The sequence below is a fragment of the Rhinolophus sinicus genome, linkage group LG10, assembly GCF_036562045.2.
Source record: "Rhinolophus sinicus isolate RSC01 linkage group LG10, ASM3656204v1, whole genome shotgun sequence".
In the NCBI taxonomy this organism is placed as follows: domain Eukaryota; kingdom Metazoa; phylum Chordata; class Mammalia; order Chiroptera; family Rhinolophidae; genus Rhinolophus; species Rhinolophus sinicus.
The window spans coordinates 68365074-68391413 of NC_133759.1; the positions used below are offsets into that span (position 1 = coordinate 68365074).

General features: G+C 54.6%; 1 protein-coding gene and 1 long non-coding RNA gene across 3 annotated transcripts; one reads left to right on the forward strand and one right to left on the reverse strand.

Moving 5' to 3' along the window:
* On the forward strand, positions 1-24741 carry WNT9A (Wnt family member 9A). Of its 2 annotated transcripts, none has more exons than XM_074312170.1 (4): positions 1-345; positions 18348-18604; positions 19557-19807; positions 21763-24741. In XM_074312170.1, exons 1-4 carry the CDS (start codon positions 251-253, stop codon positions 22240-22242), a joined length of 1083 nt encoding a protein of 360 aa, XP_074168271.1. In that variant the 5' UTR covers positions 1-250; the 3' UTR covers positions 22243-24741. The 2 variants fall into 2 exon arrangements, with proteins under 2 accessions (XP_074168271.1, XP_019575219.2); XM_019719660.2 differs by having other exon boundaries at positions 4-345; positions 19557-19819.
* Positions 828-1316, reverse strand: LOC141567091 (uncharacterized). Its single transcript, XR_012489488.1, has 2 exons — positions 1199-1316; positions 828-1069 (listed from the first exon to the last, which is right to left on the reverse strand). It is a non-coding gene; the product is annotated as an uncharacterized LOC141567091 (long non-coding RNA).
* Positions 24742-26340: the final 1599 nt, after the last annotated feature.

Below are 26340 nucleotides of genomic sequence, written 5' to 3' on the forward strand. Positions count from 1 at the left end.
GCGCTTCCCCTCCCCACGCGCCGGACGCGCCCCGAGGCCCGCGGGGCCGGGCGGTGGCGCGGCGGGCGTGCTGGCTCGGGTTTCGGCCCGCCCCCGGCGCCGGCGTGACCCCTCCCCGGGCGAGGCGGGCCGGGCCCAGCTGGCGGCCCCGCCCCCGGCCTGGAGCTCCGGGCGCTATAAGAGGGCGGTGGCCGCGGGGCGCCCTGCGCGGGGCCAGGAGCGCGATGGTCAGCCGCCGAGGCGCGGCAAGATGCTGGATGGGCCCCTGCTGGCGCGCTGGCTGGCCGCGGCCTTCGCGCTGACGCTGCTGCTCGCTGCGCTGCGCCCCTCGGCCGCCTACTTCGGGTAGGTGCCTGGCGGCCCGGCGGGCGGGCGGGCCCGGGACCAAACGGCGCGGGGGCGGGGGAGACCAGGTGCGCGGGCCGGTTGCGTGGGGCAGGGCTGGCTGGGGCCGCGGGGTTGCCTGGATCTGTTTGTTTGCGGTGCGCGCGTCGCTCGGTCCGTGAGCACGGAGAGGGCCCCGCGTACCCGACGGACTGGTGTGGGACTGCGGTCCTCCGTGACTCCGGAGTCGTCGTCGCTGCTGCCGAGACCGCAGCCGAGCGCTGGGCTCCCTGGAGCTCGGGGACCAAGCTCTGGTCCTGTGTCCCTTAGGCCGCCGAATTCTTGCCAAACGGCTGGAGCCTCCCGGCTCCTGCCCCCCCCCCCCCCCGCAGCTTCCCCCTCCTTTCTCTCCTCGAGAAGTTAATTTAACAACAACAAAAAAATACGTACAAAATCCAGATGTTCCTTTCACTGAGCCCCAAAGGAAAAAAAAAAAAACCAACTTCAAGCTGGAGGAATTTATTTTTCTTGCGCTTTGCTTCTGACGTTCGCTCGGACCCCGGCCCTCGAGAGCGCGTCTGTGGGACCCGGAGCCGCCGGGAGCGCAGGGCCCGGTGGGGCCGTGAATGCCGCCGCCTGCCTTCTCGGGGGTTGCTGCCCGACGCGCTTCTCCGCAGCAGCAATGTGCGTGGTTTTGGCGCGTCCCTCTCCGCCGTTCCTTCCTGCCCTTCCTTGCCCCTTGCTCCTAGATCGGGGATATCCAGCTCAGCGACCTTTGGGGACCCTCGCTTCGCTACGCAAATGGGCACACTGAGGTTCGCGGTGGCACCGTGCAGGCAGCCCTCCTGCTCTCCCCAGCTTCCCCACTTCCTACCCGGCGCCGACCCTAGAGCCGCGGCCCACTCACGCTCCGGCCCCTGTCCTGGCCGTCCTGCGGCCGTGCCGGGGCCGCCGCCCTCTGCCGTCACCTGTTCCTCAGCCCCTGGCCCCCGCGCCGGCGGGCGGCGGCCTGGCCGGCAGAGGGCCCTGTTGGTCCAGAAATGTGGCACCGCCAGGGCGGGGAGAGGCCGACTGGGCGAGGAGCCCTGCAGGTGTATCCTGTTCTCAAAGAAAATAAAATATTTTCATGGGAAACTTTCCCTTTGTGTTTTTCTTCCCCCCTCCCCTTGTCCTTCTGTTCCTTTCTCCTGGGTTGTCTTCCAGGGTCAGCTCCGTGTCTCCTTCCCTGGAGTTCCCACCCTGCAGCCCTCTCCTGGCTGCCTGTGGGTCTGGCCCTCCTGGGGCCCAGGCTGTGTGGAGGCTGGCACGCCCCTATACGCCATCTGTGCAGCCTTCATCTCGCCCTCACGGGCAGAGGGAGGGTCAGAGGATGGCCGACTGGCCGCAGGTCCACGGGTGAGTCACAGCAGCCTGTCAGCCAGCTGTGCCTTCTTGCTGTTCAGGCCCAGCCTCAGGTCTGTTCCCCAGGCTCCAGACACACCCTAGGCTTGTCTGCATGTGCCGCACCCGCTATGCTCTGCTGTGCCGGGATTCTCTGCTGCTGCCACCCCACTCTTCCCCAGGGTAGATGAGATCCAGGGGAAGCTGGTGTCCTGGTTCCCAGCTGCGCCCCCCGCCCCCCAGCATCTGTCTTTGCTCTCCCTGCACTGTGCACCTCTGGGGACGCCTTTGAGCAGTTAGTGTCAGTGTTTTAGCTCCCTCAGGGAAGAAGTCCCTGTGGGCACATGGCATGTGGGGAAATCTTGGCAACCCTGTGGCTCTTGTAGCCAGCCCTCTTGTCCTGCTTTGGCCCCAAAGGCCCCATCAAGTGAGGCTCATAGGAGGCAGATGTGCTGCCCTGGGGACAGTTGGCTCTGCTGGGGGCACAGACACCCCTGGCACCAGACAAGAGAGTCAGGACTCTGCTTGGTGGATGCAGGCCCCAGGGCGGCAGGATCCCGGTACCAGCTGGACAGGCAGAGGAGGGAGGACTATGTGCTAGAGGGGTCTATTCTCAGCATGCACCTCACGACCGTGTCAGGCACTGGAGTTGATTCCCTAGGTGGGGCCAGGCCTGGGAAGAGGAGGTGACACAGGCTCAGCACTACGCTGCTGTGTATGGAGGCCTGCCTCTTTGGCCCACCGTGACCACTGGGCCGGTTCTGGGGTCCTTTCTCTTGGCCCAGCAAAGGGGCAGGAGGAGAGGGAGGAAGAGATGGCTCAAGGCAGGCAGGTCCAGGCTGGAGCCCGAGGGCCTCTCTGTGTGGTGGGCAGGGCAGAGGGAACAGGAGGAAGGACCTGATCCAGGCCTTCTTCTCCCTTCCCCCTCTCCGAAATCTCTGCCTGGCACGGAGGCTCGCAGGCAGGGCAGCTCCAGTTACAGCCCAGAAACCAGGAGAGGCTGGCCTGGAGGAGGGTCACGTGGGCGGCAGGAGCCCTCCCTGCCCCCTCCCTGAGGCTGCAACCCAACCTTCCAGCTAGAGCCCTGCTCCTGCTGCCCTCCTCTGGCCTCTGGCCACTAGGCAGGACCCTCTAGGCGGCCCACGGGCTCTCCTCTCTTCCCGTGGTTAGCAGGTGGCATTTCCATCTGGTTCTCCTGGGGCTGTGGAGATGCCTGTGCTGGGGGGTGGAGGGGGGCTAGACGACTTGGCCCAGTGCCCTCTTGGAAGGAGGGGGAGGCTGGCTCCCAGCAGGAGGGCTGCCTAAGGTCTCTTGGCGAGTTGGGGATACAGACTTATGGACTTGGGTGGGCTGAAAGCTTTGGCCTGCCTTGGATGGTGGGGCTTGCAAGCGCCTGGACCCTCTCCTGGCATTATCCTCAGGTGTGTTCTGAAACCTGCTCAGGAAGGGACATTCCAGACCCTGGGGCAAAGGCCCTGGTGCTTCCTGAGCATGGAGCTGGGGCCGGGTCTGGGCTTGTTGGGAACCTTGCCTGGCACCTGGGCACCTTGCCTCCCTTTTCTTAACGATCCCTGTGTGCCAGCCCCCAGCGGAGGCCCCCACTGAGGCCACTACACCTGCATATCGGGGCTGCCCCAGACGAGCAGAGACCCGAGACTCCCAATGTGGTTATTCTTCAAAAGAAGTAGGAAGGGGCATTATGAGTCCTGACACTCTTTCGTGGTATTGGCTCCAGCACCCTGCATTCTTTAGGAAGGACTTATAGACTAGCTTAGGGGAGTGGGGACTTGCCATGAGGTCTATAGGCTGGTCTTGCCTCTCCAGGCCAGGCAGCCCGAGTCCTGCCTGGAGGAGGCAGTACCTCACATGGCACTGAGGGCTCACCCACCCAGGGCAGACATCAGCACGTGAGGGATGCTCAGAGATGGTCTGAAAGGCAGCCAAGGCGCTCTGGATCACTGTGAATGGGGGGGAGGGGGCAAGTGGGCTTTAGGGCTGAGGCTGTTTGTTATTGAAATATAATTCACATCCTGTAAATTCACCCTGTTAAAGCATACAGTTCAGTGGTTTTTAGTACATCCACAAGGTTGTGCAGCCAGCACCAGTATCTAGTTCCAGAATATTTTCATCATCCCAGAAACCTCATATCCCATCCCCCTCTCCCAGCCCCTGGCAACCACTAATCCACTTTCTGTCTTTTGGATTTGTCTGTTCTGGATGTGACATATAAACGCAATCATACGATATGTGGTCTTTTGTGTCTGGCTTGTTTCACCTAGCATAACGTTTTCAATACTCATCCGTGCTGTAGCTTGAATCAGTGCTTCGTCCCTTTTTGTGACTGAATGCTGTTCAGTGGGATGGACATAATGCAGGTTTTCTCATCCGTTTATCAGTTGATATTTGGATTGTTCCTACCACTTCGCTATTGTGAGTAATGCTGCTGTGAACATTTGTGTACAATTTTTTGTGGACGTATGTTTTCAATTCTTCTGGGTATACACCAAAAGTAGAATTGCTGGGTCACATGATAATTCTGTTTAATATTTTGAGAAATCACCAAACTATTTTCCACAGTGGCTGTACCATCTTATACTCTCACCTGCAGTGCATAGATAGGACTCCAGTTTCCCCACATCCTTGTCAACACTTGTTATTCTCTGGTTTTATAATTTTTGATTTTTAAAAATTTTTTTATTCCAGCCATCCTGGTGGGTGTGAGTGCTTTCTCGCTGTGGTTTTTGTTTGCAAGTCCCTGGGTGAATGGTGAAGTGACACCTTTTCATAGGCTTATTGAACATCTGTATGTCTTCTTTGGAGAAATGTCTTTTCTGTTCCTTTGCCCAGGTTTTGGTTTTCTCTTTTCGTTGTTGAGTTGTAAGAGCTCTATATATTTTGAATCTTTCTTGGACTGAGGAGAGCCTGGTTTCATGACCCGTGAGTCAGCATGCTGTTGTCCCTGCACAGGGACTCGGCCTGACTTTGGGGGGAGTCAGGGTGCAGGTGGTCGTTCATTTACTAGAGCCTGGTATAGGAGCCTGGTGGGGGACCTGGCTAAGGAGGCTGCCCTGGAGGGTCTGCTGTCACGGGTGATGTGGATATGGTGTCAGGGAGCTGATGGCTCTCTCTCTTTCTCCGTGTACCCAGCCTGGTGCCCAGCTTGGGGGCTTATATGGCCACATGCCTGCTGGCTGCTTGGAGGTGGGGTGTTCAGCTGGTCCCTGGAAAGTAGAGAGAGGGCAGTTTGCTGGGGTTGGAGGAGTGAACCTGGTGTAGAATGATGAGGCTGTGTGATGGGCCTATGAGGGGACGAGGGGTAAGATGGGGTGCTGCTGAGAGAATGGGACAGTCAACAGGGCACAGGGGGCTGTCTGTGGGGCTGGGGGCTCAGGCTCACCTGTGGGTGACCAAGGAGGGGCTGGTGGCGAGGGAGGGGTCCTCAGTGACTTCCCGCCCAGGAACTAGGGGTGATGGTGCCTGCAGCTGAGCAGGCAAGAGTTTGGGCGACAGGCGGATGCTGTCTACAGAGACCCACCTCAGGACAGCTGTGCTGGATCCAGCATTGAAGGGAGAACCACGGAAAGCAGAGTGTACCCCAGGGGGTTGGGAGGGGGTGGTCCTGCACCAGGAGCTGAGGGGGAGGAGGCCCAGGCAAGGGGTCTTATCGCTGTGTCTAGGGCAGTTGAGGGGCTACAGGGAGACCATTGAGGCCCCTTAAATGTGGCCTGTGAGTGAGACCTCTGAGCAGCAAGCAAGGAGGGTGAAGGGTGGGGGCCATGGGCTTGGGGGCGGTGTCAGTCAGGTCAAGGAAGGATGGAGGGTGGTTTGTGGAGGGGCCTGGCTTCCAGCCTGAAAAGGAGGGGGGATTCTGCCAGTGCTCATGGCTCAGGACTCCCGAGGCCAGCAGAGGGACTAAGGTGACTTGGCCTCCCAACCTGTGGGTCAGGGTCAGAAGTGGGGAGGCATGTGGAAGGAGTAGGTGGGCAGACCAAGGCGATCCCTTGGGGAGACTGGCTGCGTCCTGCATCTCTGGTCTCCAGTGTCTATCCCTGGCCAGTCTGCTTTGGGGGGCCATGGAATCCCACCCTGCCAGCCCCAGCTTGCCCTGGTCCCCTTCCACAGGCCTTTGGGAGCTCTGCCCTGGCCCCCCTATACGGAGACCAGATAGAGGCAGGTGGGAGCATGGGGCCAGGATGGGGCTCTGGGCTGGACCTCGTGACAAGCGGTGGTGCTGTGCACAGGCTTTGCGCTGGGCCTGAGGTGAGGAGGAAGCCACAGCCACCTGGCTCCCTCAGCTGTGTGAGCAGACGTCTTGCCACAGCCGGCGGCTGTCTGGATGGGGGGGCCAAGGGCGGGGGGCGGAGACAGCTGGCCTAATCTTGCTCCTGTCCTGGCTACTGTGGCCCTGACGACTCCAGTACCTCGGGCACCAGCGGGACCCTGCCCTGGCTCCAGGGTGGCCCCAGCCAAGGGAACCGCCTGCCGCCTGCCCAGGGGCCTCTCAATGTCGAGGACAATAGGAGAAGTGTGTGGGTAGCTTTTCTCCTGGGAAAGAATGTGCATACACGATTCCTCCCGGTGGGTCGTGGGCCCTGGACTCGGGAGGAGCGATGAGCTGATAAGGGCCTGGCTTGGTTCTCCTGGCTGCAGAAAAACGACACCTGTCAGAGGCCGGCACTTGGCCCCCTTAATCCTGGTCTGGGGGGACACTGGGTCCCTTTGTGTATTGTCGATATGAGCGGTGGGTGCCTCTGCGGTGCCCACCTAGCTCAGTGGGCTGTGGGGGGTTTTGGAGGAGGTGCAGTTGTCTGGGAAGTGGGTAAGACCAGGCCCCGCTTGGAGGAGAGGTAGGGAGGGAGCAGGGCCGCCATGCTCCCAGGGTGGCCTCAGCTGTCACCTCTTCCAGGAAGCCAGAGGACAGTCTAGTAGCGTCACTCTTTACTGTAGCTATAGCTCACCTCTGGAGAGGCCAAGAGGGTGGTCCCTTATGGGGTCTCTTCCAAACTGCTGGGTCCATGGGGGTCTCTTCACCCCTCTACTCCCTGGCCCTGCTGTGGGATCCAAGACATTCACCAGGCAGGCCAGCCTCCACTACCCCTGGCCCTGACATCTGCTTGCTGCACATACCTGCTGGCCTCAGGTGCGCAGACAGTGGGCCAGGTGCAGCAGACCACCAACCTGGGCGTCTGGATGCTGGCTTTGCAGGTGGCGTGGGCACTGTGCTGAGGAGCAGAGGGGCCCTTGGAGTCCCCAGGGCCCAGGTGTGAGGCAAGCGTTCAGGGCTCTGCTGTACGAGGCTGTGCTGTGGCCTGGGCTGGGTGATGACCAGCCTGCTTTCTGGTGAGGGCTAATCATTAAGGGATGTCAGTGGGCTGGGCCAGTTTTGTTGGCAGGTGGCTGTGCTGAGGCCTCTGTAGAAGGGCAGGCCCCAACCTGGGTGGCACTAGGCCGCCAGGCTCTGTGACCCACGGACCAGCCCTCATCCTCCTCTGCCCCTCCCAGCGGTTCTCTGTTGGCCTGGTGCCTCTGGCCGCAGGAGGAAGCCCGGCCGCCCAGCTGGCAGGCCCTGTACCTCGAGACCAGCAGCCGGACGAGGGAATGGAAAAAGGCAAGCCTCAAGCTGCGTTTGTTTTTCTTAGCGATACCTGAGGTAGACGCGGCCAGGGAAGTGGTCTGGCCCGTGAGGAGAAGCTGCCAGGGGCTCCAGACCAGAGCGTGTCACAGCCACTCCCTCCCAGCCCCGGCCACCCTGTCTGTGCCCAGCACCTGGTAAGCCAGCCCCAGGAAGGAAGCTAGTCATCGAAGGGACTCTGTGGCGGCCGAGACGAGGTTCCCCCCTGTGGCTCTCTGAGAGCCTTCCTGGTGTCCTGCCTGCCCCTTCGTGTGACATCCCTGTAGGTCTGTGGCAACCTGTGAGTCCTGGAGAGCGGTGACTGGGACACAGAGGTGGCCTGGCTGCTCTGGTTCCTCCATGAAGCCACCACTGCCCGTCTTCTCCTCGCAGCCATCAGTGAAGCTAGGGCCCCACAGGACACCCCCCCCCCCCCACCCACACTGTGGGCTCTAGCATCCTGCTCTGAAGAAGCGCCAGTCAGCTGATAGCCCACAGGGCCTGGGGGTTCTGCAGGTTCTGTTTGCTCCGGGGGCCACTGAGGGTGGACGGGGACATTCTTAGGCATTTCAGAACCAGTGTCTCAGCACTGGAAATTGTTTTGAATTTGGTTCACACAGAAATGAAACGCCATCTGGTGGGTCCCACTGTCTTGGAGTTTGCTGAGTCCTATGCCTGCCAGTTGACCCCAGGGTGGCCAGGTGAGGAGCTCCACTCGGGTGGCTGGTCAGTGACAGACCTGGAGGCTGACTGATAACTCTTGAGGCTCTTGAATACTGGGGCCCTGTTAGGTGGGGAAGCCAGGGTCTGGCAGCTCTCCCAGACGATGGAGGTGACAGTCACATTGATACAATGTCCCTGCCCCAGCGTGAGCAGCCTGTCTGTGTGGGGCTGCCCTCCTGTCCACAGCCTCCTGCCCTGGCCTCCTTGGCATAGTGGGCACGAGTGACGGTGGAAACCTCGAAAGACCCCAGACTCCCTCAGTGTCTGCGTCCACCCCACCCTCGTCCCTGCCATGTATGTGCTGGGTGGGAGGCTGCAAGCTGTGGGAGAACAGAGGGTTAATCTCAGAACCAGTGTCTCAGCGCTGGAATTTGTTTTGAATTTGATTCACACAGAAATTAAACGCCGTCTGGTGGGGCTGAGGTTTCCTTGGCAGGGCACTGTGGCTTCTGGAACTCCAGCCTCTTCCCCTCCGCCCAACTCAGGGTCTTGGCTCCCCATGCCTGGGGAGCTGGGTTTGCGGGCAGGGTGGCCCTTGGGGTGGCCAGGCCTGTTGGCAGGAGGAAGGGCTATCAGAATCTGTTGCCCCTTCAACCCCCATCAGGACAGAACGAAGCACTCAGAGTGGAGGCACTGGGCAGGTGGGCTGGTCTTGGCTGGGCCATTCAGGATTGGGACCCCAAGGACAAGGACGCCTCCAGCCCCCACCTGGGCCACACCTGTACCCCCACCCCCCATCTGCCACCTGGCTGCCCTTGGGGGCAGATGTGACAGGATGCTCAGAGGGGTGGCCCCTGTCTCCAAGCATCTGCATGACAGCCTTAGGCCTGGCCCTCAGAGAGGCATGGGTGTCCCCAGACTTTCTGTTTGCCATAGTTTCTTTCCTGTTCTCTATGGGGCTGGGGTGGGGTCTCTGCAGAGCTGCTGCAGGAAGTCAGTGGGGTGGGCCCTTGGCAGCATGGGACTTAATCCAGGACAATCTTGTCTCCAAATCCTTATTCTGATAGCATCTGCAAACACCCTTATTCTAAAGAAGGTCACGTTTTGTGGTTCTGGGTGGGCGTGACTTTGGGTCCTCTTATCCTCTGCTTCAGATTATTTCTGCAAACAGTTTCTGAAGTATGGTGACAAGTAGGGTCTGGGACCACTGGGTGCACATGGAAATGGAACCAAGGCCCTGCCCAAACAATGGCAGCAGGTCGGTCAGTGTATAGCACGAAGTAGGTCTCACTGTCTGCAAGGAATGAGACACATGGACAGACTCAGCAAGCCTGGACAAACCAAGTAGAACTGGGGAAAAATGTGAGTAATAGACTGATTTGAAAGCAGATTAGAAACTGACGAATAGAATTAGCAAACTGGAAGGTAGATCAGGAGAAATTACTGGGGTGTAGCATGGGCAGGAGACACACAGAACACAGGACGAGAGACCTGGGGCAGAGCCAAGGCCCTGTGTCTTCACAAGGGGCCCCGAGGTGGGGACAGGGCGGTGTCTGGTGAGAATGGCCAAGGATTTCCTGAAACTGCTGGGAGCAATCAAAGGGATCCAAGAGGCCCCGTGCCTCCCCAAGCTAAAGCATGAAAACTCATTCCAGAATGTCATGACTTGGAAGTGAGAAACACCGGGGACAGAATCATGAAACAGTCAGAACAAACAAGATGCAGGTTACCTCCTAGGGCTGATAGTCCACTGAAGACACCATCAGACAGTCCACTCAGTGTGTGAAAGAAAATATCTGTCCAGAGTGAGGTGACATACAGACATTTTCAGAGACACTGAGAGTCACTTTGAAGGAACCCAGACGCACAGCTCAGGCCTGGGCCATGGCCCTGCTGCCCTCTGGACGTGGGAACAAATGAAGTGAAGCAACAGTTGCCTGAAGCGGAGGTAGGCAGCGCTGAACAACCTCTTGTCAGGTCCTGAAAGTAGAACTGAATACACAACAGCATACAGCCCAGCGACAGTGGTTGTGCTCTCAGGCCTCCTATTGCCCAGAGGGGACAGTGCTGACCGTGCCTCATGTGGGTAAGTTACAGAATCGAGTAAATTTGAGGGTATCTGTGAATCTGTAAAACTTCAAATTACAAAGACAGTATGGAATAATAATAATAATAATAATAATGGGGGCTAGAGAGGAGAAAAAGAAATAAAACAGCCATGGCCAGTAGAAAAGATGAATTAAGGCCTCAGGCATAAAGCTGAGGTGACAGGGTTGTAGTCGGGTCCTCCTCTATTCCACAGAAGGAATTAAGTAGTAGTACATAAATTAACATTACATTATAGGCCATGTGTGAGAGACACAGGATGTAAGGAGAGAGAACGAAAGAGGATGGAGAGAGCACACACTGACTCTGGGCCATAAGATGAAGAGGGAAATGAGAGTAAAGGGCTCACTGTGACGAAGGCTCAATATAATCACCTGAGCTATGACCCAGGCTGTGCACAGTGACCTGAGGCTGTGACCCAAGCTCTTCTTTGGTGTCCTGAGGGTACAATTTTGGAGAGACTGAAGCAGTGACAGTGACAGCTTAAATGCATATTTTCGAAGTGGGGAGAAGCTTGAGAGCCCTCAGCAAGGACATCACCACCAGACATCTCCTAATCCACCTAATTGGTGGTGCCACACTAGCCCTGCTAAGCATTAGCACAGCTACTGCCTTCATTACATTTATTATTCTCATCCTACTAACAATCTTAGAATTCGTTGTCGCCCTAATCCAAGCCTACGTATTCACACTGCTAGTCAGCCTCTACCTACACGACAACACCTAATAACCCACCAGACCCACGCATACCACATGGTTAACCCCAGCCCTTGACCACTCACAGGAGCCTTATCCGCCCTTCTTCTAACATCCAGTCTAGTAATATTATTTCACTTTAACTCTACACTCCTATTAACCCTTGGCCTATTAGCTAATATACTAACTATATACCAATGATGACGAGACAGCGTCTGTCACAGCAGTGAAAAAGAACAGTTTAGCTAAACCCAAAGAAGGAATAAAGTAGTAGTACAGAAATTAACAAAATAAAAAACAAACATGCATTAGAGATGAACAGACCTGTTTCTGTGAAGAAGGTCTTGGAAATGCTGAGGAGACTGTGAGGAGGAGGCTCGCATGTGTCCTGCTATGAGGAGCATCACACAGATTCTACAGAAAAGAGCAAGGGAACGTAATGAAGAGTTTCAAGCCAATAAAACTGAAAATTCAGAGGAAATGGAGAAAACCAGAAAAGTAACAGAAACAGACTCAAGATAGAGAAATGTCGACTAAACCCACAGTAAGTAAAGAAATCAGGTCATTGGAATGTAAGTAGTGAGGCTGCTGTGGAAACCCTCTGGCAGTTCCTTGGATAATTAAACATGGATTTCTTCTATGACCAAGCTGTTCCACTGGGGACATACGCACGAGAAATGAAGCATGTTCACTCACCAATTCGTACGTGAGTGGTCATAGTAGCATTGTACATAAGAGCGAAAGAGTGAACACCTCATATGTCCATCAGCTGAAGACAAAACAGAATGTGCTGCATCTTACAGTGGGACATTATTTGAAAATGAAAAAGAGTGAAGCATTGACATGGCTACAACATAGATGGATCTTGAAAACATTGTGCTCAGTGAGTGAAGCCAGACACAGATGGCTACATAGTGTGTGATTCCATTATATGAAGCGTCCAGGACAGGCAAATCCACAGAGACAGGAAGTGGGTTAGTGGTTGCCAGGGGCTGGGGGAGGGGGTGGAAGTTGATTGCTAAAGGGTATGGCGTTTCTTTTTGAGGCCATGAAAATATCCTAAAATTGACTGTGGTGGTGTTTCCAAACTCAAGGGGTTTGCTGCTTGGGGTGTTCCATTCAAGAATGAGAAGTGGTTGTTGTTAAGTAGTTTTATTGACTTGCAGCAAGTAAAGGAGCCGGATTCACATCCTAAGGTCTGTCTTTTGTAAGAGACTTAGCCATTGCTTATACACTATTTGGTTAATTACATGATTTCTTCTTTGCAGTTGGCTATACTTATGGGTTGGGTTCTGTCAAACTCATCCTGGTTACAGCTGCATCTGCAAAATACTGTGCTACATTTTAACAGTTAACAATAGCATTTAGTAACAATGGCAGAGCACTGGAGATCCCTGTCCTAACAGTGGTGTTTGCCCATATCTGTGAATATCCTACAAAACACTGAGTTGTGTACTTTAAATTCTGTGGTACATGGATTATATCTTGATGAAGTTGTTTAGAAAAAAAGGAGAGAAATTGGGTCAGAAAGGAAATTTTTCCACCAAGGAAAGGTCAACTTGCATTGCGTCATGGCAAGTTCTTTTGAATAGTTAGGAAGACACTGCAAGTTCTACTGAATAGTTAAGAAGACACGATTCTAATCTGACGCACTTTTTCAGGAAATTTTAAAAAGAGCACTTGCTAAAGCACCTAAACTCAGCAGCAAGAGCACAGAGAAGAAATTACAAACACAGATGCAAAGGGCCCACACACAGCACCATTAAAACCCATCACTCCAGGGTTACTTGGTGTCCAGTGTGGGAATTCCCACATTTAGCAGATCAAAGGAGAAAAATCATGTACCGAGAGGTGCAGGGATGACATTCATCCCTGCAGGGATGAAGTTCATCCATTTATGATTTTTAAAAAGCTCTTAGCAAATGAAAAGCAGAGGGAATGTCTTTAACGTGATACAAGGGCAAGTAGAAGACACTTGGCAAACCTCATGCTTAAGAGTGTAATGGCAAAAGCTTCCCTTTAAAACCAGGAGTAGACAGGGACGCCTGCTGTCATTCTTGCCTGAATGGGGGTGATACCAGCTATCTTAACAGATCTTCAAGCAAGATGGTAGTCTTTCTGGTATAGTGTGAGTGGTCTGGCTCTGTGGGCATGCTGATGCCGTCTCTGGCCTTGTAGTGCTCGGCCAGCCTTTAGGGCGCCGTCGTCTCCCCTGTGAGTTTGGGCATATGGAGAGCACATGACAAGGCAGAAGGTCCCCACTTCCTGGTGGGGGTGCACAGCAAGACAGGGACCTTTTGGAGGATATATTTTGGGTACTGTATTCGTGACATTGGAGTGTGGGTGGGTTGCTAAAATGAGAGAAATAACAGACAGGAGAAGGCTGAAAATGGAGGTACAATAAAGTTAATAACTTTTGTTTATGGGAAGACACCATGAAGAGAATGTAAAGGTAGCCATCCCTGGGCCAGGGTAGGGTGGGGTGGTGGACTACTACCCTTCCTGTAGGACGTTTGTGTCCACCATGGTCACTGCGACGACTGGACAGTGGTTCCCTCTGACCTTGGCAGGGAGGGACTCAGAAACTCCTGAGCACAAGGCCTTCTGCTCCTTCCCTCCCTCTTCCCCTCCCTTTTGCCTTTTGTTGTTTTCTTTTTAGAAGTACTAAAGTTTTAGTTTTTAGATTTAGGTCTACAATTTTCTGCCATCCATATTGAGTTAATATGTTAATATTTATATATAGTACAAAGTGTGAATCAAAGTTACTTATTTATTTGCATATGGCTATCTAATTGCTCCAGTACCATTTATTGAAAAGATTATTCTTTCTGTACTAAGTTGCTTTTGCACATTTATTTTTTTTAAAAATATGTTTCCCATGTATGTATGGATGTATTTCTGGGATTCTGTATTTTGTTTCTTTGATTTATTTGTCTATGTTGACACCAACACCATACTTTCTTGGTTATTGAGCTTTATAATTCTTGAAATCAGGTAGTGTTGTTAGCCCTACAGCTTTGTTGTTGTTCTTCTTTTTTAAAGTTGCTTTGGCTATTTTATTATTATTACTTGTTTCTATCTCTCACCCCTTCCCCTTTGGCAACCATCAGCTTGTTCTCTATATCATGGGTCTGTTTTTGTTTTGTTTATTCATTTTGTTTTGGTTTAAGATTCTACATATAAGTGAGATCATATGGTATTTGTCTTTCTCTGTCTGACTTAGTATAATATTTCACTTAGCATAATACCTGCTAGGTCCATCCATGTTGTCTCAGATTTCAAGATTTCATTCTTTTTTATTGCTGAATAATATTCCATTGTATGTATGTACTATTTCTTCTTCTTATCTGTTGATGGACATCTAGGTTGCTTCTGTATTGCTAGTAATAATGAAAGGATGCATATATCTCTTCAAATTAGTGTTTTTGTTTTCTTTGGATAAATACGCAGAAGTGGAATTGCTGGATCATATGGCAGCTCTCTTTTTAATTTTGTGAGGAACCTCCATACTGATTTCCATAGTGGCTGCACCAATTTGCAATCCCACCAACAGTGCACGAGGGTTCCCTTTTCTTCACATCCTCACCAACACCTGTTTGTTGATTTATTGATGATAGCCATTCTGACAGGTGTGAGGTGATGTCTCATTGTGGTTTTTTACTTGCATTTCCTTGATAATTAGTGATGTTGAGCATCTTTTCATATGTCTATTGGCCATCTGTATGTTTTCTTTAGAGAAATGTCTACTCAGGTCCTTTGCCCATTTTTTAATTGTATTGATTTTTTGGTGTTAAATTGTATGAGTTCTTTATATAGTTTGGATATTAATCCCTTATTGGATATATTATTGGCAAATACCTTCTCTCATTCAGTAGGATGTCTTTTTGTTTTGTTGATGGTTTTCCTTGCTTTGAAGAAACTTTTTAGTTTGATGTAGTCCCATTTTTTTTTTTTTTTGACTCACTCAAGGAGATAAAGCAAATATATATATATATATATATATATATATATATATATACACACACACATTTTTTTTTTTTTTAACTAAGAACAGTGTAAAAGAGTTTACTCCCTATGTTTTCTTCTGGGAGTTTAATAGTTTCAGGTCTAACATTTAAGTCTTTAATCCATTTTGAGTTGATTCTTGTATATGGTGTAAGGAAGTGGTTTAGTTTCTTTCTTTTTTTTTTTTTTTTTCGCGTTTATCTGTTCAGTTTTCCCAGAACAATTTATTGGAGTGACTGTCTTTACCCCATTGCACATTGTTGCCTGCTTAGTCAAGATTAGTTAACCATGTAAGCATGGATTTATTTCTGGGCTCTCTATTCTGTTCCATTGATCTGTGTGTCTGTTTTTATGCCAGTACCATGCTGTCTTGATTACTATGGCCTTGTAGTATAGTTTGGTATCAAGTAGCATGATAATTCCCTCTTTGTTCTTTCTCAAGATAGCTTTGGCTATTCTGGGCCTTTAATGGTTCCATATAAATTTTAGGATTATTTGTTCTAGTTCAGAGAAGAATGCCATTGGTATTTTAATAGCGATTACACTGAATCTGTAGATTGCTTTGGGTAGTATGGACATTTTAACAACATTAATCCTTTCAATCTATGAGCAAGATATGTTCTTACATTTATTTGTGTCTTCAATTTCTTTCTTCAGTATTGTATAGTTTTCAGTGTAGAGGTCTTTCACCTCTTTGGTTAAATTTATTCTGAGGTATTTTATACTTTCTGATGCAATTGCAAATGGGATTGTTTTCTTAATTCTTCTGATTATTCATTATTGGTGTATAGAAATGCAATCGATTTCTGTGTATTGATTCTGTATCTTGCAACTTTATGGAAGTCATTTATTAGTTTAATAGTTTTTTGGTGGAATCTTTAATGTTTTCTATATATAGTATCGTGTCCTCTGCAAATAATGAGTTTCACTTCTTCTTTTCTGATTTGGATGCCTTTTATTTCTTTGCCTTGTCTGATTGCTATGGCTAGGACTTCCAGCACTATGTTGAATAACAGTAGTGAGAGTGGTCATCTTTGTCTTGTTCCTGATCTTAAAGAAAAATATTTTTCTTACGATGTTAGCTGTGGGTTTGAGTATGGCCTTGGGAGCAGAGCAGTGTGGCTGCAGTAGGGTTCCAGTCTCACGCTACCTGTGGGTGGAGGGACCCCTGCCCTCAGCCCCCATGTGCATTGTGGACAATGGGGTCCTGATGAGGTGGGTTTGGGAACCTTGTCCTCAACCCACATAGGCAGTATGGATGCAGGTGGCCCTGGGTGTGGGGGCACCCCTGCCCTCAGCCTCCTTGGACTGGGAAGCAGCATGGCTCGGCGGGGGGGGGGGGGACCCTTGCCCTAGACCTCCCTGGACTGGGAAGCAGCATGGCTCGGCGGGGGGGGGGGGACGACCCTTGCCCTAGACCTCCCTGGACTGGAAAGCAGTGTGGCACACCGTCTTTCCCCTGTCCCCATTCACACTCACAGCTGCCCCTTCTAGCCTGGCCCCAGGTCCCCCCAGATTGGCCCCACCATAGGGGGTCCTCTTGGATGCTGGAATGTTTTCGCACTGCCTGGAGCTTGGTTAATCTCAGGGAATCCAGCCTGGGTCGTGCAGGTTGGAGGCTGCAGGGTTTCCGCCGCCTGGCACCGGTTCTGGGCACAGCTGTTGACATTCCTGTCTGGGGACAAGTCTCCACCATGTGAGCTGCCTTTGTGTGGGGAGCGTGGTTCTTCCGGCCTCCAGCACGGGGTCTATGGGCCCCTGCCTGTTCCCTGCCCGCCTCAGCAGCTGTGTTCGGGCAGAAGGCCTGGAAGTCCATGAAGCCGCCCATGTCAGTCACTGTGTCCCTGTGCCCTTGGGCATGAAGCCCTAACCCCTGGGGTGTTGGCACAGGTCACTGGCTGCCATGCTAGCTTCCTCCCTCACCCGCCACCTCTCTAGCTCAGCATCCCAGCTTGGAGCTCACAGGCGCCTTCACCCCAAAGGCCATGCTGTCTCTGTCCACATCGCTGGGCTACCCACTCGGTGTCCCTCCTGTGCCTTTGGGACCTTGGGTTTTACCGCAGCCCCCACCCATGCTGGCCTCCCACTGCACACGGGGGTGGGTGGGGTGGGAGTTTGTGTGTGTGGGCTCCTGGCTCAGAGCATCATTCAGGGAGAGGTGGGCCGCCCCTGCAGTGACATCTGTAGGGACTGGAGCTGGTGGGAACTCCACTGGGGCTATGCTTGCTGGCACCCCAGGTCTCAGGAGGCAGTGGCAGCCCCTGTTTGCTGGCTCTGAGCACAGGGCTAGCAGGGCCCAGGCCTGAGGTGGGTTTCTCAATGTACCAGAGTGTGGAGTGGGGGGAGGGGTGGTGCATCCTTGCTCTGGGGCCTGTGTGGCCTCACCTTCCAGGCTGTGTGTGCAGGGATGCCTGTTGCTCCCGCCTACATGCCTGCTCCCATCTGCACCCTGGGGCCTTCTGCCCTGATGTCCCCACAGAATACTCCCCCAGCTCCTCCCTGAGCTTCCTGCCCTTGAGAGCTGACCTAAGCAGGTGAGGCAGGTGCAACCCCTTCAGAGACTGGGGGCCAGGCCAGGCTCTCAGCAAAGTAGACGCCCCCACCCCTGACAAGGCCTGGGAGAGGCCATGCTGTGGTAGGTAATGGGGGGTCAGGAGCAGGGAGGCTTTGAAAAGCAGTACCCAGATTGTCCCCAGAAGAGCATCACCACTGGGGATCTGGTAGAGGGTGGGGTTCTAAGAGGGCCCAGGTCGCTTTCTTTGCAGAAGCTGTGGCTTTCAGAGTCAGTGTGCCCTGAGGGGCCTTCAGAGAGGCAGCAGGAGGGGGAATGGGCATGGGGGTGTGTCCAGTGTCTGGGGACACCTGGTTTCCGTGGGTGGGCTGGGGTGGGGGGCTTGTTTCCAAAGATGCTCGCCTGGGGGCCCTGAGCCCTGCCCCTGTCCAGGTGACCATCTTTCCCTCCCTAGGGCTGAGGGTCTGGGTTTGGTTAGACATGGACATGCCTAGGGTCCAGATGTGGAGTTGTCTATCTGGGGACATTGAGGCCAGTGGGTCTGAGCAGGTAGCAGACAGAAGATCAGTCCCTGGATGGAGCAGGTGGTGGGGGATGGGGTGGGCAGGCAGATCAGAGGGCAGACTACTGATTCAGTGGGCTAGGGCCTTGGGTGGAGCTGCAGGAGAATCAGGCAGTTTCCCAGTATCACCTGGGGCCTGGACGGGGAGGCCTGGTCTGGCACAGGCTTTCTGGGAGACCCCATTGGACAAGGGGCCATGTGCGCAGGCTGTTGGGGAGTGTGCGAGGACCCTCCCCAAGGGTCCACCCTCAGCTGGGGACGGCAGAGGTGGACGTCCTAGAGCAGGGCTTCTTCAGCTGTAGGTAATCAGGCTAGGGAATAGGTGTGCCTCCTGCGCCCCTTCCTGCGTGCGTGTGCGCGTGTGCGCGTGTGCGCGTGTGCGCGTGTGCGCGTGTGCGCGTGTGCGCGTGTGCGCGTGTGCGCGTGTGCGCGTGCGTGCGTGATGGCTCTTCCTCTGGGGCCGTGCTCACCCCAGCCTCTCTGCACAGGCTGACTGGCAGCGAGCCCCTGACCATCCTCCCGCTGACCCTGGAGCCCGAGGCGGCTGTGCAGGCACACTACAAGGCCTGCGACCGGCTGAAGCTGGAGCGGAAGCAGCGGCGCATGTGCCGTCGGGACCCAGGCGTGGCCGAGACGCTGGTGGAGGCGGTCAGCATGAGTGCGCTTGAGTGTCAATACCAGTTCCGCTTCGAGCGTTGGAACTGCACCCTGGAAGGCCGCTATCGGGCCAGCCTACTTAAGCGAGGTGCGCCAAAGGCGGGGCGGGGGGGCCCCGGCCCAGGTGCACCACCTGTTGAAGGGGTCCGAGGTCAAGGGAGAGGAGCTGGGGGTTGTAGGAGCAGACCCAGGAACTAGCTCCTGCCCCCGGCCCTTCCCAACTCCGCCAGCCACACTCTCCTGCCCCCCCCCCCCCTACACATGCATGAGCAGTTGCTGGCAGGACTAGGGGCATTTGGTAGCTTTGACAGGCCCTGGGCAGCTCTGATGGCTCTTGCCACATGTGAGTGGCCAAGACCCAGGGCCAAGGCACTGGTAGCAGGGGCCCAGTTGGTGCCCAGAGCACAGAGCCTCATCTTTCGTGTCTCTTCCATATGTGGGAGCTGCTGGGGACTCATCTGAGCCTCTCAATGGGCTCGTTTATGTCAACTATAATGTATATGTGTATGTATACATATATACACACATATATATGTATATATATATATACATATATACATATCTCACAGGGTGTGGAGCACAGCATAGGGAATAGAGTCAGTGGAATTATAACAGCTACATACAATGTCAAGGGTAGTAGGCTTGGGGGAGGGGAGTTATCGCTTTGTGAGGGGTGTAAATGTCTAACTAGTACATTGTTTTGTACACCTGAAACTAATAAACAAACGAACCTGAGGCCCAGGCAGGACTCCCTGAGGGCCCCTGGGGCCATTCTGATGGTTGGAAGAACCGGATGGATGGGATCTCTGGTCTTGGGACATGGCCACAGTGCCTCTGGATTCTTCCTTCTGGGGTATGTAGGAGAGCCTCCTGCCCCAGTGCACAGTTAGCCCAGTCAGGTATGCCCTCCACCCCAATGTTGAATACCAGAAAGTTCCTCCAGCTGTCAGGGATTTAGGGCTTCATCAGGAATACCGTGGTTTGGTCGCACAGAGTGACTGGGCTACTGCGGCTGCTGACTGGCCCTGCTACCCCCACAGGCTTCAAGGAGACTGCCTTCCTCTACGCCATTTCCTCTGCTGGCCTGACGCATGCACTGGCCAAGGCCTGCAGTGCAGGCCGCATGGAGCGTTGCACCTGTGATGAGGCCCCTGACCTAGAGAACCGGGAGGCCTGGCAGTGGGGCGGCTGTGGGGACAACCTCAAGTACAGCAGCAAGTTCGTCAAGGAGTTCCTGGGCCGGCGGTCGAGCAAGGACCTGCGTGCCCGTGTGGACTTCCACAACAACCTCGTGGGTGTGAAGGCAAGCGGGGCGGGGTGGGGCGCAGGGGTAGGGGTGTGGAGGGGAGGCCGGGGTGGGGTACAGGAGAGTGTTGGTGGTGGTGGTCCTGAGGCAGACTCGGCTCAGAGACCGCTGAGGGGGCTGGGAAGAGGTAGGGGCTACTGCCTCTGTGCTTTAGTTCCAGCCATGTGGTGACATCCAGGATCCGTGAGTCTTCTAGCTTATAAGGCTCATTACCTGCCAGATAGATGAAGATGCTAGTTGTCATGGGGGGTGCCTGTCGTCTCCCATAGAGCGTGTCCTTAGGTTTCCCACGGAGAAGTAGAACTGGAAGGCTTACTTTCTGCTGGTTGGGGAGGAGCTAGGTGGGTCTGTGCTTGTCTGCATCTGGCCTTGGGTGGTCAAGGCCACTAAGAGGGTCTCTATGGTGGGCACCATCTATCCAGGAGGAAGGCAGACTGGGTGCTGCTTGCTGCATCTTAGGGCAGGCAGTCTGTCACTAGGGACATAGGTGGAAGCAGTCTGGAAAATGTGCAGGCCACGGGTCTGAGGGAAGGGCTGGGGTGTGGCTGGCCCAAGTGTATGCGGGGGTGCCTCTGCCTCAGGGATCTTATCTGCAGCCAGGACTCTGTCCTGAGGGGACCCAGCTTAGGAGACTTAGGAAAAGCAGTGTCTTGGCCTTCTGCCTGGGCCCTTCTGGGGCTGCTGGCTTGCAGGTGCAGCTGGGCCTGGGGGGACCTGGCTCATACTCCCGTCTACCCTCCCTGCAGTCCCTTGGCTCCAGGCCCAAACCACTGGAGAAGGAGACAGGTCTGTACCATAGTCCTCACTGTGGATGGAGCACTGCCCCCTTAGTCCCCGAGTGATCTGGGCCACCAAATGCCCCTCAGGCTTAGCTAGGGCCTGGGACAGTCGGGCCGCTGGGAATGTGGAACCCTAGCCTGGGGGATGGAGTTAGAGCCAGCCTGCTCTTAGCCTCTTTATTGACAAGCTGGAGTTCTGAGTCATGGATGGGAGCTCCCTCCCTCCTTCTACCCTCTGGATAGGGTTGTGGGCAGATTAAATCCCCCAGGCAAGGCTCTTTTCCCTTGCACTCGCTTTTTGTAAGCTATAAATGAAAAGTCAGAATATGAAAAGTGCTCCATTAGCTCCAGGCTTGGGTAAGCAGCGTTTTAATTAAACTTGTCAGTGAATCTGAGCAGGGTGTCATTAAATATGACTCTTGTTGCCTGGCCAAAGAGCAGCTATGTTTCTTAGTCCCCTTGGGTGGCCCTTCTTGGGGGCTCAGGCCTGGCTGGGCCACAGGGGAGGGCCTCCCTGCCCTTCCTCCTCACATTTCTCCAGGGACTCCTGTGTGGGCAGTCCATCAGGAGGCCCACTGGGGCAGTTGGCCTGACTTCCTGGCTTTGCAGGCGGCATCCAAGTGCTGGGAGGGGAAGGACCCAGTCTGGGTTGGGTCAGGTGGCACCTGTATGTGCTGTAGCAACAGGTCCCAATGCTTAGGTAGGGACATGGTCAGCTCAGTTGTAGACTCCAGTGGCCAGTCCTGCCTACTGGAGTACAGTGCTCCAGAGAGAAGACTGCTAGGTCCTGGCCGATGGGGTGCTGATGGCAGGGCTGCAGGGTAGTGTGCCCTGCCCTTGCAGGAGGGACATAGGGGCAGGAAGGGAGCGTCTCCACAGGGCTACAGGTGCTATAGTAGCTGCTCTGGAGGCCACACTGCTGGCCATGGGGCTTCTATCCTAGGGGATCTGTGGCTTGAAAGGGGAGGGCTGAGGGGGCAAGCCAGGGAGCTTGGGTGATGGGTGGTGGTGGCCCCCTGGGCTGTGCCTGGGTCTGAGGGCCATGGGGTTTGGTCCCGGGCTGGGTGCTGGTCTCAGTCCCTCTGGGGTCGTCCGTGGGGTCTGGTCTCTGTCCTGCCAGGCGTGGCCCTCATGCTCACCTCCCGCCCTCCTTCACTCCAGGTGATCAAGGCCGGAGTGGAGACCACATGCAAGTGCCATGGTGTGTCAGGCTCCTGCACCGTGCGGACATGCTGGCGGCAGCTGGCACCCTTCCATGAGGTGGGCAAGCGCCTAAAGCACAAGTATGAGACAGCTCTCAAGGTGGGCAGTACTACCAACGAGGCTGCTGGAGAGGCTGGTGCCATCTCACCACCACGGGGCCGGGCCACAGGGACTGGCGGCGACCCTCTGCCCCGCACGCCGGAGCTCGTGCACTTGGATGACTCACCTAGCTTCTGCCTAGCTGGCCGCTTCTCCCCTGGCACCGCTGGCCGCAGGTGCCACCGCGAGAAGAACTGCGAGAGCATCTGCTGTGGGCGTGGCCACAACACGCAGAGCCGGGTGGTGACACGGCCCTGCCAGTGCCAGGTGCGCTGGTGCTGCTACGTGGAGTGCAGACAGTGCACCCAGCGTGAGGAAGTCTACACCTGCAAAGGCTAGCACCATGGCCATGTGTGCAGCGCCACCTGCAGGCTGAGCCCCGGGCCCGGTGCCCCCAGCACATTTGGGAAGGAGGGGGGTCAGGAGCTGGGGGCAAGCTGGGTGGCTGTCTCTGCCCCTCCGTGTCCACTGAAAGGCTTGGTCTGACCTCCGCATCCCCTCTGCTTGTTCCTCCCCGGGACCGACAGCATTGCACTGATGCTTTCCAGGCTGTGTCTGTCCCTGAGACTCCAATTCCTGCGTCCTGGTGCCCCTCACCACCTGGGCTCCCTCTGAGGGGCGCGGGTGCACTTTTGTGACCGCACAGGGCCTGTGTGGCAGCCTGGGGGCTGCCCTGCACCAGCTCTAGGCAGAGTCAAACCACTAGGAGAGGGACGGCTGGCCGACCAGGTGTGGGGACACTGCTACCCCCTCTGACATCCAGCATTTCTCTTTGGAGTGATATCAGTGACTTCTAAGTTATTTTTATTTAACTAATATATAGTAATTATTTTCTCTGTCCCTGCCGTGTCCCAGGCTGCGGCTCCTCCGGTCTGGAGGGGTCCTTTCCTCCCCACCTCGCCCCCGACTTCTTTGCCTGATCTGCTTTGTGTTTGAAACCACTAAGTCAAGAGAGGTGTTGTGGTGGTTGTTTTGAAGAATTAAAGCAAGCTGTGTCTGGCCAGCTCCCTCAGGGCTTCCGGAAGCCAGGTCCCAGTCCAGGCCGGCTGCCCCCACAGAGGTCATCCTGGGAAGGGTGCCTGTGGGCACACAACCCTGCATTTTGGCCCTAAAAATGCAGATTTTGGGGCCAGGGGTGGCAGAGGATAACCTGCCCTCCCCTGGGGGTGTGCATGGACAGAAGAGCAGGGCCAGCCCCTTGGAGGGTTCATTTCACAAAGAAGGCACAGCTTGCTCTGTGTCATTGTGGGGGAAGCCCAGTGGGGACAGACATGGATGGAGAACGTCTGGGGCCAGGATTTGGCAAACGGAAGGCTGTTCTCCTTGGCCATAATGTTGTCTTTGCAGGAAGGGGAAAAGGATGGCCTACACTGACCTGGTTTGGTTTGAGTGTGTGCACGTGTGTGCATGCATGGTTGCATGCTTGTGGATGTGTGTGTGTATGCATGTTGCAGTGTGCATGATTTGTATGTGTGATGCGAGTGCATGTGCATGCTTGTGTGTGAACATGTGTAATATCTGCATGTGTGGTGTATGTGCAAGTGTGTGCATGAGAACATAGGCATGTCTGCATGGGTGTGCATGTATGTATGTGGATGCATTCATCTTGTGTGAGCATGTGCATGTGTGTGCTACTGCATATGTGTGTGAGTACAGGTGATGTGTGCATGCATGCATGTCCGTGAGCATTTGTTCGTGTGTGTGTGGGCATAGTCTGTGGGAGGTTTGGGGTGTGGCCTCCACCCTGTGCCCTTCCTCAGCATGAATGGCAGCCTTGGCTCTGGGGCCTCTGCCCTGGGCCTGTCCTTAGCTGGGTGGGTGTGCTCCAAGGCTGTGGGCACTGCAGACGCGGGAACTACTGAGCTAGGGCATTCCTCGGAGTTCTAGGGAGGCTCCAGGAACCCCAGGGGACTGTGTTTTTTAAAAGAAAACCTATTTATGTTGATGTGGGTCTTTTTGTCCCTGTTTTATAGTGTAAATAGTAGAGTTTATTCTCCTGTGGTTCAGAGGACACCCCGTGAATTACTGTGCTGATGGGGCTGTGGGGACGCCCGTCCCTGGAAGGGAGCCAGGTGGGCTCCGTGGTGACAGGTGGCGTGGGCCTGCCCTTCGGTCCCTGTAGGCCTGTCTGGACAGGGTGGGGGTAGGCTGGGATACGTCCCAGTCTCCCTATGCATCCCTACCTGCTGGGGCCCAGAGCAGGTAGAGTGGCATGCTCCTGCGACAAGACTAACCAGTCACTACTGGGTCTGGAAAGGTTGCAAGTCAGAGGAAGGATTTTTTTTTAATCAAATACCACATTTAGCTCTATCATAAATATTAAGAAAAGTATTTTTTTAAACAAGGCAGACTGAAAACGTCTGCTGGCTGGTTTGTTTATATATAAATATATATCAGAATGTCTTGCTAAGCAAAGAAGCAACTCCCGTTGATAGAGTCTCTCCTTAACACTTCTCTTCCGTGTGGGAGAGGATCTCTAGAAGAAAACGCATCTGTGGTGGGGCCAGAGCCCCAGGTTCAGCCTCTTTGGGGGCCGCGGGGGTGGGCGGGCAGGCAGCCACGCTGAGGGCCTGGCGGGTCCCGGCCACCTGCTCCCCACCGGCTGTGCAGAGTTCCAGGCTTGGTTTGGCCAAGTCCAGTGGGCAGGAGGAGAGGGGGCATTCACACACAACTCTCCTCTCTGTTCAGACTCTACTGTGAGCCTACCCACTTCTCTACCTCATCTGTATAGCGAGTAGGTGTGTACTCGAGTGACTTGGAGAATGTATTTATTTAACGGCTTTGTGTAACAGAACCAGAAATAAATGGAAACACTAAATAAACGTATTTTAAATTATAGCCCGTCTCAGTCCGCTGACTTCAGAGTGGTTCTGGTAAGCTTGAGGGAGGGGAGGGTCTGTGGGAGGAGAATGAACAAGATGAGCCTGAGGGTGCAGAGCTCGGGGAGTAGAGCCCCAGGGAGGAGTTTGGGGCAGGAGGGTCTGGGTTCATGGGTGTTGAGGGAGTTGAGTATCTCTCACAGACCAGGCACAATCTAGCTCAACCCATTCAAACATGGTGAGGCCACAGCTCTCATGTGCAGAGACCCCATCTGAGGTCCCTGGTCACTTGAGTGGCTGCATGGGTTCTCTCATGATGTCGGCAACCTCCAGCTTGGCCTTTGTCACAGCACACCCTCGAACTGTGCTCCTGGGACGGCCGTGTGAGCCTCGAGACTCTTATCTCTACCAGAGTCCCTGTCGGCCTCCAGGTGTGGAGGCAGAAGTCCAAGATGAAGGTGTCTGTCACAGGGCCACACTCCCTCTGGAGGCTCTGGGGGAGGATCCTTCTTGCCTCTCCCAGCTGCCAGTGCTCTCGGCATCCCTGGGCTTGCAGCTGCATCACCCCTGTCTCTGCCTCTCTCATCACGTGACTTCTCCCTTCTCCATGTCTTCTCCCCTCTGTCCCTGTGTGGATACCTGTCATGGGATGTAGGATCCACACACAATCCTGAATGCTCTCATCTTGAGGTCATTAACAGTATGTCTGCAGAGACCCTATTTCCAATGAAGGTCCCATCCTGAGAGTCAAGTGGATGTGAATTTGGGGGGACACAGCTCTATCGATGGCAGTCCTGGAGACCTAGGGCAAGGAGCGGGCCCTGGGAGGAGGAGTAAGGTCTTTGCTGGGTGGGTAGGACAAGTACACCCCCTTCTCTTGATCTTTAGGAAACAAGGCTTCACTTTCTTGGGCAAGTTTCCCCCCACCTCAAGGCCCACATTCTTCGTGGGGCAGTGGGGAGAGGCCTCCAGGGCGCTGGAGGGGCAGCAGATCTCCCAGCACATTGGGAACCTGCCTCTATGCCCTCTCCCTTCCCTAGGAGTCTACAGGGGGCTTTTGAGCCTGCTCTCAGGACGCTCGCAGGGCCCCAGCTCTTCCTCCTGCTCCAAGTACGCAGCTTCTTCCAGAAGCAGGTTCCTCAGCCTCACAGCATTGAGTCCCCAGCATGGCCTGTCAGTCCATCTGTGTACCTGCTTTGAGTTTGGGGTGCTCCGGGCACACTACAGCTCCCTCGAGTGTGTCCCCAGACCCCTCCACCTTCCCTCCTGGCCTCTGTCTTCCCTTGAGCCACCTCATGTGTCCCCCATAGCTGTGGCTTGCCCTACCGGACCCCTGGTGGTAGGCCATCTCCCGGGAGGTTGCCTCCCTGCCACCTCCAGTGCCATGTGAGCCCCCTGAGTCCCCTGAAGAGGAATGTAGGGTTACCCGCCTAATCTCTGTGCCCAGGCAGAGGGTTGCAGCACCTCTTCTCCATCCCATGGACACCACCATGAAGAGGCTGAGAGGTGCCTCCTGGCACTGGACCCTCTGCCAGGCTGAAGGTCACCAGGCATCCCTGTGAAATCCTTCAGCCAGGCACTAGCTCTTCAGGTGAGGAATGTGGGATGGGGGTAGACC

Bases quoted from the DNA above. Each gene is read 5' to 3' on its own strand.
- WNT9A (XM_019719660.2), top strand. From the start codon at position 251: ATGCTGGATGGGCCCCTGCTGGCGCGCTGGCTGGCCGCGGCCTTCGCG. The intron at 346-18,347 runs GTAGGTGCCTGG...CTCTCTGCACAG, and splicing joins CCCTCGGCCGCCTACTTCGG to GCTGACTGGCAGCGAGCCCC. The intron at 19,820-21,762 runs GCAAGCGGGGCG...CCTTCACTCCAG, and splicing joins ACAACCTCGTGGGTGTGAAG to GTGATCAAGGCCGGAGTGGA.